The 15066-nt window shown below is 43.3% G+C and overlaps 1 protein-coding gene across 1 annotated transcript in view; it reads left to right on the top strand.

Annotated features, from left to right (window-relative positions):
• Positions 1–15066, top strand: part of LOC117328242 (transcription initiation protein SPT3 homolog) — a 113813-nt gene that overhangs the window by 78574 nt on the left and 20173 nt on the right. The window contains exon 3 of the mRNA XM_033885705.1: positions 11674–11758. Coding sequence (XP_033741596.1) covers positions 11674–11758 — 85 coding nt within the window. The remainder of the gene's footprint in view (positions 1–11673; positions 11759–15066) is intronic.

Here is a 15066-nt window from a genome sequence, read left to right as displayed (position 1 = left end):
CCTGTGTAGACTGTCACCTAGCCATGGTATACCTGTGTAGACTGTCACCTAGCCATGATATACCTGTGTAGACTGTCACCTGGCCATGATATACCTGTGTAGACTGTCACCTAGCCATGGTATACTTGTGTAGACTGTCACCTAGCCATGATATACCTGTGTAGACTGTCACCTAGCCATGGTATACCTGTGTAGACTGTCACCTAGCCATGATATACCTGTGTAGACTGTCACCTTGCCATGATATACCTGTGTAGACTGTCACCTAGCCATGATATACCTGTGTAGACTGTCACCTAGCCATGATATACCTGTGTAGACTGTCACCTAGCCATGATATACCTGTATAGACTGTCACCTAGCCATGATATACCTGTGGTAGACTGTCACCTAGCCATGATATACCTGTGTAGACTGTCACCTAGCCATGATATACCTGTGTAGACTGTCACTTAGCCATGATATACCTGTGGTAGACGGTCACCTAGCCATGGTATACCTGTGTAGACTGTACAGTGTCACCTGGCCATGATATACCTGTGTAGACTGTCACCTAGCCATGGTATACCTGTGTAGACTGTCACCTAGCCATGATATACCTGTGTAGACTGTCACCTGGCCATGATATACCTGTGTAGACTGTCACCTAGCCATGATATACCTGTGTAGACTGTCACCTAGCCATGATATACCTGTGTAGACTGTCACCTGGCCATGATATACCTGTGTAGACTGTCACCTAGCCATGGTATACTTGTGTAGACTGTCACCTAGCCATGATATACCTGTGTAGACTGTCACCTAGCCATGGTATACCTGTGTAGACTGTCACCTAGCCATGATATACCTGTGTAGACTGTCACCTAGCCATGGTATACCTGTGTAGACTGTAACCTAGCCATGATATACCTGTGTAGACTGTCACCTAGCCATGGTATACCTGTGTAGACTGTCACCTAGCCATGATATACCTGTGTAGACTGTCACCCGGCCATGATATACCTGTGTAGACTGTCACCTAGCCATGGTATACCTGTGTAGACTGTCACCTAGCCATGATATACCTGTGTAGACTGTCACCTGGCCATGATATACCTGTGTAGACTGTCACCTAGCCATGGTATACTTGTGTAGACTGTCACCTAGCCATGATATACCTGTGTAGACTGTCACCTAGCCATGGTATACCTGTGTAGACTGTCACCTAGCCATGATATACCTGTGTAGACTGTCACCTTGCAATGACATACCTGTGTAGACTGTCACCTAGCCATGATATACCTGTGTAGACTGTCACCTAGCCATGATATACCTGTGTAGACTGTCACCTAGCCATGATATACCTGTATAGACTGTCACCTAGCCATGATATACCTGTGGTAGACTGTCACCTAGCCATGATATACCTGTGTAGACTGTCACCTAGCCATGATATACCTGTGGTAGACGGTCACCTAGCCATGATATACCTGTGTAGACTGTACACTGTCACCTGGCCATGATATACCTGTGTAGACTGTCACCTGGCCATAATATACCTGTATAGACTGTCACCTAGCTGTGATATACCTGTGTAGACTGTCACCTAGCCATGGTATACCTGTGTAGACTGTACAGTGTCACCTGGCCATGATATACCTGTGTAGACTGTCACCTAGCCATGGTATACCTGTGTAGACTGTCACCTAGCCATGATATACCTGTGTAGACTGTCACCTGGCCATGATATACCTGTGTAGACTGTCACCTAGCCATGGTATACCTGTGTAGACTGTCACCTAGCCATGATATACCTGTGTAGACTGTCACCTGGCCATGATATACCTGTGTAGACTGTCACCTAGCCATGGTATACTTGTGTAGACTGTCACCTAGCCATGATATACCTGTGTAGACTGTCACCTAGCCATGGTATACCTGTGTAGACTGTCACCTAGCCATGATATACCTGTGTAGACTGTCACCTAGCCATGGTATACCTGTGTAGACTGTAACCTAGCCATGATATACCTGTGTAGACTGTCACCTAGCCATGGTATACCTGTGTAGACTGTCACCTAGCCATGGTATACCTGTGTAGACTGTCACCTAGCCATGGTATACCTGTGTAGACTGTCACCTAGCCATGATATACCTGTGTAGACTGTCACCTAGCCATGATATACCTGTGTAGACTGTCACCTAGCCATGGTATACCTGTGTAGACTGTCACCTAGCCATGGTATACCTGTGTAGACTCACCTAGCCTCAATATACCTGTGTAGACAGTCACCTAGCCATGATATACCTGTGTAGACTGTCACCTAGCCATGGTATACCTGTGTAGACTGTCACCTAGCCATGATATAACTGTGTAGACTGTCACCTAGCCATGATATACCTGTGTAGACTGTACACTGTCACCTACCCATGGTATACCTGTGTAGACTGTCACCTAGCCATGGTATACCTGTGTAGACTGTCACCTAGCCATGATATACCTGTGTAGACTGTACACTGTCACCTAGCCATGATATACCTGTGTAGACTGTACACTGTCACCTAGCCATGATATACCTGTGTAGACTGTCACCTAGCCATGGTATACCTGTGTAGACTGTCACCTAGCCATGATATACCTGTGTAGACTGTCAACTAGCCATGATATACCTGTGTAGACTGTCACTTAGCCATGATACACCTGTGTAGACTGTATACTGTCACCTACCCATGGTATACCTGTGTAGACTGTACAGTGTCACCTGGCCATGGTATACCTGTGTAGACTGTCACCTAGCCATGGTATACCTGTGTAGACTGTCACCTAGCCATGATATACCTGTGTAGACTGTCACCTAGCCATGGTATACCTGTGTAGACTGTCACCTAGCCATGATATACCTGTGTAGACTGTACACTGTCACCTACCCATGGTATACCTGTGTAGACTGTCACCTAGCCATGGTATACCTGTGTAGACTGTCACCTAGCCATGATATACCTGTGTAGACTGTCACCTAGCCATGATATACCTGTGTAGACTGTACACTGTCACCTAGCCATGATATACCTGTGTAGACTGTCACCTAGCCATGGTATACCTGTGTAGACTGTCACCTAGCCATGATATACCTGTGTAGACTGTCACCTAGCCATGATATACCTGTGTAGACTGTCACTTAGCCATGATACACCTGTGTAGACTGTACACTGTCACCTACCCATGGTATACCTGTGTAGACTGTACAGTGTCACCTGGCCATGATATACCTGTGTAGACTGTCACCTAGCCATGGTATACCTGTGTAGACTGTCACCTAGCCATGATATACCTGTGTAGACTGTCACCTGGCCATGATATACCTGTGTAGACTGTCACCTAGCCATGGTATACCTGTGTAGACTGTCACCTAGCCATGATATACCTGTGTAGACTGTCACCTGGCCATGATATACCTGTGTAGACTGTCACCTAGCCATGGTATACTTGTGTAGACTGTCACCTAGCCATGATATACCTGTGTAGACTGTCACCTAGCCATGGTATACCTGTGTAGACTGTCACCTAGCCATGATATACCTGTGTAGACTGTCACCTTGCCATGATATACCTGTGTAGACTGTCACCTAGCCATGATATACCTGTGTAGACTGTCACCTAGCCATGATATACCTGTGTAGACTGTCACCTAGCCATGATATACCTGTATAGACTGTCACCTAGCCATGATATACCTGTGGTAGACTGTCACCTAGCCATGATATACCTGTGTAGACTGTCACCTAGCCATGATATACCTGTGTAGACTGTCACTTAGCCATGATATACCTGTGGTAGACGGTCACCTAGCCATGGTATACCTGTGTAGACTGTACAGTGTCACCTGGCCATGATATACCTGTGTAGACTGTCACCTAGCCATGGTATACCTGTGTAGACTGTCACCTAGCCATGATATACCTGTGTAGACTGTCACCTGGCCATGATATACCTGTGTAGACTGTCACCTAGCCATGATATACCTGTGTAGACGGTCACCTAGCCATGATATACCTGTGTAGACTGTCACCTGGCCATGATATACCTGTGTAGACTGTCACCTAGCCATGGTATACTTGTGTAGACTGTCACCTAGCCATGATATACCTGTGTAGACTGTCACCTAGCCATGGTATACCTGTGTAGACTGTCACCTAGCCATGATATACCTGTGTAGACTGTCACCTAGCCATGGTATACCTGTGTAGACTGTAACCTAGCCATGATATACCTGTGTAGACTGTCACCTAGCCATGGTATACCTGTGTAGACTGTCACCTAGCCATGGTATACCTGTGTAGACTGTCACCTAGCCATGATATACCTGTGTAGACTGTCACCTAGCCATGATATACCTGTGTAGACTGTCACCTAGCCATGATATACCTGTGTAGACTGTCACCTAGCCATGGTATACTTGTGTAGACTGTCACCTAGCCATGGTATACCTGTGTAGACTGTCACCTAGCCTCAATATACCTGTGTAGACTGTCACCTAGCCATGATATACCTGTGTAGACTGTCACCTAGCCATGGGATACCTGTGTAGACTGTCACCTAGCCATGATATAACTGTGTAGACTGTCACCTAGCCATGATATACCTGTGTAGACTGTACACTGTCACCTAGCCATGGTATACCTGTGTAGACTGTCACCTAGCCATGATATACCTGTGTAGACTGTCACCTGGCCATGGTATACCTGTGTAGACTGTCACCTAGCCATGGTATACCTGTGTAGACTGTCACCTAGCCATGATATACCTGTGTAGACTGTCACCTAGCCATGATATACCTGTGTAGACTGTCACCTAGCCATGATATACCTGTGTAGACTGTCACCTAGCCATGGTATACTTGTGTAGACTGTCACCTAGCCATGGTATACCTGTGTAGACTGTCACCTAGCCTCAATATACCTGTGTAGACTGTCACCTAGCCATGATATACCTGTGTAGACTGTCACCTAGCCATGGGATACCTGTGTAGACTGTCACCTAGCCATGATATAACTGTGTAGACTGTCACCTAGCCATGATATACCTGTGTAGACTGTACACTGTCACCTAGCCATGGTATACCTGTGTAGACTGTCACCTAGCCATGGTATACCTGTGTAGACTGTCACCTAGCCATGATATACCTGTGTAGACTGTCACCTAGCCATGATATACCTGTGTAGACTGTACACTGTCACCTAGCCATGATGTACCTGTGTAGACTGTACACTGTCACCTAGCCATGATATACCTGTGTAGACTGTCACCTAGCCATGGTATACCTGTGTAGACTGTCACCTAGCCATGATATACCTGTGTAGACTGTCATCTAGCCATGATATACCTGTGTAGACTGTCACCTAGCCATGGTATACCTGTGTAGACTGTCACTTAGCCATGATACACCTGTGTAGACTGTACACTGTCACCTACCCATGGTATACCTGTGTAGACTGTACACTGTCACCTAGCAATGATATACCTGTGTAGACTGTCACCTAGCCATGGTATACCTGTTTAGACTGTCACCTAGCCTCGATATACCTGTGTAGACTGTCACCTAGCCATGATATACCTGTGTAGACTGTACACTGTCACCTAGCCATGATATACCTGTGTAGACTGTACACTGTCACTTAGCCATGATGTACCTGTGTAGACTGTACACTGTCACCTAGCCATGATATACCTGTGTAGACTGTCACCTAGCCATGGTATACCTGTGTAGACTGTCACCTAGCCATGATATACCTGTGTAGACTGTCATCTAGCCATGATATACCTGTGTAGACTGTCACCTAGCCATGGTATACCTGTGTAGACTGTCACTTAGCCATGATACACCTGTGTAGACTGTACACTGTCACCTACCCATGGTATACCTGTGTAGACTGTCACCTAGCCATGGTATACTTGTGTAGACTGTCACCTAGCCTCGATATACCTGTGTAGACTGTCACCTAGCCATGATATACCTGTGTAGACTGTCACCTAGCCATGGTATACCTGTTTAGACTGTCATCTAGCCATGATACACCTGTGTAGACTGTACACTGTCACCTACCCATGGTATACCTGTGTAGACTGTCACCTAGCCATGGTATACCTGTGTAGACTGTCACTTAGCCATGATACACCTGTGTAGACTGTACACTGTCACCTACCCATGGTATACCTGTGTAGACTGTCACCTAGCCATGGTATACTTGTGTAGACTGTCACCTAGCCTCGATATACCTGTGTAGACTGTCACCTAGCCATGATATACCTGTGTAGACTGTCACCTAGCCATGGTATACCTGTTTAGACTGTCACCTAGCCATGATATACCTGTGTAGACTGTCACCTAGCCATGATATACCTGTGTAGACTGTCACTTAGCCATGATATACCTGTGTAGACTGTCACCTAGCCATGATATACCTGTGTAGACTGTCACCTAGCCATGATATACCTGTGTAGACTGTCACCTAGCCATGGAATACCTGTGTTGACTGTACACTGTCACCTAGCCATGATATACCTATGTAGACTGTCACCTAGCCATGATATACCTGTGGTAGACTGTTACCTAGCCATGGTATACCTGTGTAGACTGTATACTGTCACCTAGCCATGATATACCTGTGTAGACTGTCACCTAGCCATGGTATACCTGTTTAGACTGTCACCTAGCCATGATATACCTGTGTAGACTGTCACCTAGCCATGATATACCTGTGTAGACTGTCACTTAGCCATGATATACCTGTGTAGACTGTCACCTAGCCATGATATACCTGTGTAGACTGTCACCTAGCCATGATATACCTGTGTAGACTGTCACCTAGCCATGGAATACCTGTGTAGACTGTACACTGTCACCTAGCCATGATATACCTATGTAGACTGTCACCTAGCCATGATATACCTGTGTAGACTGTCACCTAGCGATGATATACCTGTGTACACTGTCACCTAGCCATGATATACATGTGTAGACTGTACACTGTCACCTAGCCATGATATACATGTGTAGACTGACACCTGACTGATCACACATGTGTAGACTGACACTTGACTGATACACCTGTGTAGACTGACACTTGACTGATACACCTGTGTACCCTGACACCTGACCATGATACACCTGTGTACACTGACACCTGACTGATATACCTGTGTACGCTGACACCTGAGTAAAATATACCTTGATCATAATAGGATATATTAACATAGGTAGCCAGCATGGATACATGGCACCTCACCACACATGTTGACACTAACAGATCAATATCTGATGAGACTTTGAGACTATACTAATGCTGTAGGGGCTCGTTACTAGGTAACAATGTCAATCACTTCCCAGGATCATAAATACTTCCCCAGATTGGCCGAGTGGGCGTGAGTGGGCGTGAGTGGGTGTATATGGGATTGTCAGCTACCACCCCAGGTTACCACAGGTAAATCTATAATTATAGGGATGAAATAGAGACCCCTCTGATTGGCTGTGAGTCTTACCTGGGAGTCCACTGTCCATGCTGAATGGTCATCTCAAGCTCCATTTCTCTGCAGCTTTATACAGTACCGATTCTGCATTCCAGAGTCTGTGCCATGCCGAGTGACTGTAGCCTCGGTGGGTTGGTGGCCTCTATCCCCGAGGGGTGGGGATATGAGGCCCGGGTGGCAGAGTGGTTGTTGCGGTGGATGTGCAATATGTGTAGTACAGTTTTAGCACACAACTGGATGTTATGTGGTGGCAAATACACACAGTCTGTTGGTGTGGGAGTACGCTCAGTCCGCTACTACCACATACACTCCCGGGCTAGGGAGTGGCTCTCATCCAGAAACAAGGCTGAGGAGTGGCTCAAACACCATCGAGATATACAACTGGAGAGTGGATCTTGTCATTCAAAAGCATAGCTAAGGAGTATCTATGTACATGGCTGGCAATAATTTGATACAGAACTAGAGATTTTCTAGGTACAGCACTAGGGAGTATCCAGGTACATCACTAAGGAGTATCCAGGTACATCACTAGGGAGTATCCAGGTACAGCACTAGGGAGTATCCAGGTACATCACTAAGGAGTATCCAGGTACAGCACTAGCTAGGGAGTATCCAGGAACATCACTAATGAGTATCCAGGTACATCACTAGGGAGTATCACGGTACAGGAGTAGGGAGTATACAGGTACATCTCTAGGGAGTATCCAGGTACATCACTAAGGAGTAGCCAGGTACATCACTAGGGAGTATACAGGTACATCTTTAGGGAGTATTGAGGTACATCTTTAGGGAGTATCCAGGTACATCACTAAGGAGTAGCCAGGTACATCACTAAGGAGTATCCAGGTACATCACTAGGGAGTATCCAGGTACATCACTAAGGAGTATCCAGGTACATCACTAAGGAGTATCCAGATACATCACTAAGGAGTATCCAGGTACATCACTAAGGAGTATCCAGGTACATCACTAAGGAGTACCCAGGTACATCACTAAGGAGTACCCAGGTACATCACTAAGGAGTACCCAGGTACATCACTAGGGAGTATCCAGGTACATCACTAGGGAGTATCCAGGTACATCACTAAGGAGTATCCAGGTACATCACTAAGGAGTATACACGTACAGCACTAAGGAGTATACAGGTACAGCACTAAGGAGTATCCAGGTACAGCACTAAGGAGTATCCAGGTACAGCACTAGGGAGTATCCAGGTACAGCACTAGGGAGTATCCAGGTACAGCACTAGGGAGTATCCAGGTACATCACTAAGGAGTATCCAGGTACAGATAATATGACTGAGGATGCAACACCTATCCTTGGACATTTCTTCCTTTAAGTGATGTCATGGTAAAGAGTTTGAAGTATGACATGATGTTGAAATGGAGTGCTACTGGGCTGTCTCTGTGTTGTCTAATTTGTGTGAATATTAAAAGAAACAGAATCTAAGTTCCTGTTTAATTCCCTCAATGTGTTAGATTTTTGCATAAGGAAAGAATACAGTCTCATGAATACAATTTAGTTTACTAACGACATATAGGCAAATGCAAATGTAAATATATATCTTGTTAACCTTCATGCAGTCCACAGCAAACTACAGTGACATTGGTTTGATAACTATATATACTGATATATGAGTTGTAATGGTATTTTACAGCCACCAGGTTGGTGACTCCTGATATATGAGGTGTAATGATATTTTACAGCCACGAGTTTGATAACTCCTGATATATGAGTTGTAATGATATTTTACAGCCACGAGTTTGATAACTCCTGATATATAAGGTGTAATGGTATTTTACAGCCACGAGGTTGGTGACTCCTGATATATAAGGTGTAATGATATTTTACAGCCACGAGTTTGATAACTCCTGATATATGAGTTGTAATGGTATTTTACAGCCATGAGTTTGGTGACTCCTGATATATGAGTTGTAATGGTATTTTATAGCCACGAGGTTGGTGACTCCTGATATATAAGGTGTAATGATATTTTACCGCCACGAGTTTGATAACTCCTGATATATAAGGTGTAATGGTATTTTACAGCCATGAGTTTGATAACTGCTGATATATAAAGTGTAATGGTATTTTACAGCCATGAGTTTGGTGACTCCTGATATATGAGTTGTAATGATATTTTACAGCCACGAGTTTGATAACTCCTGATATATAAGGTGTAATGGTATTTTACAGCCACGAGTTTGATAACTCCTGATATATGAGTTGTAATGATATTTTACAGCCACGAGTTTGATAACTGCTGATATATAAAGTGTAATGGTATTTTACAGCCACTAGTTTGGTGACTCCTGATATATAAGGTGTAATGATATTTTACAGCCACGAGTTTGATAACTCCTGATATATAAAGTGTAATGGTATTTTACAGCCACGAGGTTGGTGACTCCTGATATATGAGTTGTAATGGTATTTTACAGCCACGAGGTTGGTGACTCCTGATATATGAGTTGTAATGGTATTTTACAGCCACGAGTTTGATAACTCCTGATATATGAGTTGTAATGGTATTTTACAGCCACGAGGTTGGTGACTCCTGATATATGAGTTGTAATGGTATTTTACAGCCACGAGTTTGATAACTCCTGATATATAAAGTGTAATGGTATTTTACAGCCACTAGTTTGGTGACTCCTGATATATGAGTTGTAATGGTATTTTACAGCCACGAGGTTGGTGACTCCTGATATATGAGTTGTAATGGTATTTTACAGCCACGAGTTTGATAACTCCTGATATATGAGTTGTAATGGTATTTTACAGCCACGAGTTTGATAACTCCTGATATATAAAGTGTAATGGTATTTTACAGCCACGAGGTTGGTGACTCCTGATATATGAGTTGTAATGGTATTTTACAGCCACGAGGTTGGTGACTCCTGATATATAAGGTGTAATGATATTTTACAGCCACGAGTTTGATAACTCCTGATATATAAAGTGTAATGATATTTTACAGCCGCGAGGTTGGTGACTCCTGATATATGAGTTGTAATGGTATTTTACAGCCACTAGTTTGGTGACTCCTGATATATAAGGTGTAATGGTATTTTACAGCCACGAGTTTGATAACCCCTGTTATATAAGGTGTAATGATATTTTACAGCCACGAGTTTGATAACTCCTGTTATATAAGGTGTAATGATATTTTACAGCCACGAGTTTGATAACCCCTGTTATATAAGGTGTAATGATATTTTACAGCCACGAGTTTGATAACTCCTGATATATAAGGTGTAATGATATTTTACAGCCACGAGTTTGATAACTCCTGATATATAAGGTGTAATGATATTTTACAGCCACGAGTTTGATAACTCCTGATATATGAGTTGTAATGGTATTTTACAGCCACGAGGTTGGTGACTCCTGATATATGAGTTGTAATGGTATTTTACAGCCACGAGTTTGATAACTCCTGATATATAAGGTGTAATGATATTTTACAGCCACGAGTTTGATAACTCCTGATATATGAGTTGTAATGGTATTTTACAGCCACGAGTTTGATAACTCCTGATATATAAGGTGTAATGATATTTTACAGCCACGAGTTTGATAACTCCTGATATATGAGTTGTAATGGTATTTTACAGCCACGAGTTTGATAACCCCTGTTATATAAGGTGTAATGGTATTTTACAGCCGCGAGTTTGATAACTCCTGATATATGAGTTGTAATGGTATTTTACAGCCGCGAGTTTGATAACTCCTGATATATAAGGTGTAATGGTATTTTACAGCCACTAGTTTGGTGACTCCTGATATATAAGGTGTAATGATATTTTACAGCCATGAGTTTGGTGACTCCTGATATATGAGTTGTAATGATATTTTACAGCCACGAGTTTGGTGACTCCTGATATATGAGGTGTAATGGTATTTTACAGCCACGATGTTGGTGACTCCTGATATATAAGGTGTAATGGTATTTTACAGCCGCGAGTTTGATAACTCCTGATATATGAGTTGTAATGGTATTTTACAGCCATGAGTTTGATAACTCCCGTTATATAAGGTGTAATGGTATTTTACAGCCATAAGTTTGATAACCCCTGTTATATAAGGTGTAATGGTAAAAATGTAAAGGTATATCAGTCATGGGTTCAGTGATTCCACACATAAAATGATATGGTATTTTTCAGGCATGGGTTCGGTGACTGTAGAAAACCTCTCAATGACACAGCCCTACTTGTGGAGGAAATTGTACACCAACAGGTGTCAGCACTGGTAAGTCCTTCCCTTGTACACCAACATGTGTCAGCACTGGTAAGACCTTCCCTTGTACACCAACAGGTGTCAGCACTGGTAAGTCCTTCCCTTGTACATCAACATGTGTCAGCACTGGTAAGTCCTTCCCTTGTACACCAACAGGTGTCAGCACTGGTAAGTCCTTCCCTTGTACACCAACAGGTGTCAGCACTGGTAAGACCTTCCCTTGTACACCAACAGGTGTCAGCACTGGTAAGGCCTTCCCTTGTACACCAACATGTGTCAGCACTGGTAAGACCTTCCCTTGTACACCAACAGGTGTCAGCACTGGTAAGGTCTTCCCTTGTACACCAACAGGTGTCAGCACTGGTAAGTCCTTCCCTTGTACACCAACATGTGTCAGCACTGGTAAGACCTTCCCTTGTACACCAACAGGTGTCAGCACTGGTAAGGCCTTCCCTTGTACACCAACAGGTGTCAGCACTAGTAAGTCCTTCCCTTGTACACCAAGAGGTGTCAGCACTGTTAAGGTCTTCCCTTGTACACCAACAGGTGTCAGCACTGGTAAGTCCTTCCCTACTTTCTTTTGTTAGGTATTGTACTGGTAAGGATGTCTTTCATTGCTTTAATGACCTTATTGACACTATACTTAATGCAGCTCTATGTCAGACCTGTGATATTGTGAGTTGTTGACATTTTTAACCCTCCTGTTTTGTCTTATCCTCATCTACCTGCTCCATGCACCACCCATGCTTTTTACACATTTCAAATTTCTTCTTAAGTTTCACCAGTGGGATTAAGCTCAAACTATTACCTTGAATGGTCCTGAAATGGTCTTGACCAAGTGTTGTTAGTTTTTTGGGTGCTAAATGAAATCCATAATGGCCACTAATTAGCCACCATCTTGAAATACACATTTTAATTAAACTTCTCCAGTTGAGCCAGGCCATTCAATGCTACTCAGCCTCATTGTAAAATGGTTGCATGATCATGGATTTCATAAACAAATCATATTTCAAATTTCTTTAGCTCCACCAATGAGATAGTATACCTTATTACATAGTGGGTTTTTAGGTCATCTGACCCGAAGGGTCAGGATGACCTATAGTCATCATGCTTCGTCCGTCGTCGTGCGCCGTGCGCCGTGCGTCGTGCGTAAACTTTTCACATTTCAAACTTCTGCTCAAGTTCCACCAGTGGGATTGAGCTGAAACTTGCCTGAAATGATCCTGAGATGGTCCTGACCAAGTGTTGTTATTTTTCGGGTAGGTCCAAAATCCAAGATGGCCGCCATAGCCGCCATTTTGAAAACACATTTTAAACTTCTTCTCATGTTCCACCAGTGCTATTGAGCTGAAACTTGCCTGAAATGATCCTGATATGATCCTGACCAAGTGTTGTTATTTTTCGGGTAGGTCCGAAATCCAAGATGGCCGCCATAGCCGCCATCTTGAAAAACACATTTTAAACTTCTTCTCCAGTTCCACCAGTGCTATTAAGCTGAAACTTGCCTGAAATGATCCTGATATGATGCCGACCAAGTGTTGTTATTTTTCGGGTCGGTCCGAAATCCAAGATGGCCGCCGTGGCCGCCATCTTGAAAAACACATTTTAAACTTCTTCTCCAGTTCCACAAGTGCTATTGGGCTGAATCTTGCCTGAAATGATCCTGATATGATCCTGACAAAGTGTTGTTATTTTTCGGGTCAGTCCGAAATCCAAGATGGCCGCCATAGCCGCCATCTTGAAAAACACATTTTAAACTTCTTCTCCAGTTCCACCAGTGCTATTAAGCTGAAACTTGCCTGAAATGATCCTGATATGATCCTGACCAAGTGTTGTTATTTTTCGGGTCAGTCCGAAATCCAAGATGGCCGCCATAGCTGCCATCTTGAAAAACACATTTTAAACTTCTTCTCAAGTTCCAGCAGTGCTATTAAGCTGAAACTTGCCTGAAATGATCCTGATATGATCCTGACCAAGTGTTGTTATTTTTCGGGTCAGTCCGAAATTCAAGATGGCCGCCATAGCCGCCATCTTGAAAAACACATTTTAAACTTCTTCTCCAGTTCCACCAGTGCTATTAAGCTGAAACTTGCCTGAAATGATCCTGATATGATGCCGACCAAGTGTTGTTATTTTTTGGGTTGGTCTGAATCCAAGATGGCCGCCGTGGCCGCCATTTTGAAAAACACATTTTAAACTTCTTCTCCAGTTCCATTGGTGCCATTGAGCTGGAAATGGTAGAGGATGTCAAGGAAGGCTAGCCAACATAGTGTTGTTATTTTTTCGGCCTCGTAAAAACTTTGAAATGGCAGCAATGGGGGCCATTTTGTAACATGATTGCGCAATCATGGTTTTCCTGAACAACACCTATTTCAAACTTCTTCTCAAATTCCATCAGTGGGATTCAGCCCTAACTTACCAGAAATTATCCTGAGATGGCCCTTACCAAGTGTTGTTATTTATCGGGTCGGCCAGAAATTCAAAATGGCCACCATGGCAACCATCTTGAAAAAACATTTTAAACTTCTTCTCCAGTTCCACTGGTGCCATTGAGTTGGAAATTGGTGAGGATTTTAAGGAAGGAGTGCCAACAAAGTGTTAATATTTTTCCGCCTTGTAAAATCATTGACTTGGCAGCCATGGTGGCCATTTGTAACATGATTGTGCAATCATGGTTTTCCTGAACAATGCCTATTTTAAACTTCTTCTCAAATTCCCCCAATGGAATTCAGCTGTAACTCTAACCAGAAATGATCCTGAGATGGTCCTTACCAAGTGTTGTTATTTATTGGGTCGGCAGGAATCCAAGATGGCCACCATGGCAAACGGCGCCACTATATACTTGCTACAGAGAATACACACTTCAATTATATAAGGTTTTTAATTTAGAGTCAGATGACCGTTAAGGCCCCTGGGCCTCTTGTTTATTCAAGAAGACTGTTAAGACTCATGGGCCTCTTGTTCAGGATTCTGACCTGGTAACCTTGAGAACTTTACTTGTAGTCAGTGATGTCACACTGACACGGGTAGCCTTAGTTATTACAAAGTGATTGTTTCAACCTTTACACTAATGACCTTGACATTTGCTACCCTGTAATTTTCTAAATTTTCCTCCAATGACCTTGACATTTGTTATATAACTAGTCCATTACTGTGTTTCAACCTTTACACTTATGACCTTGACATTTGCTACCCTGTAGTTTTCTAAATTTTCCTCAAATGACCTTGACCTCTGTTATATAACTAGTCCATTACTGTGATGTGGTGACCTTTACAACAATGACCAAATATTTGGTGTTATAGCTGTACATAATGTATAA

Source organism: Pecten maximus, chromosome 5 (assembly GCF_902652985.1).
Source record: "Pecten maximus chromosome 5, xPecMax1.1, whole genome shotgun sequence".
Lineage (NCBI taxonomy): Eukaryota > Metazoa > Mollusca > Bivalvia > Pectinida > Pectinidae > Pecten > Pecten maximus.
This window is presented reverse-complemented; position numbering and strand designations above follow the sequence as displayed.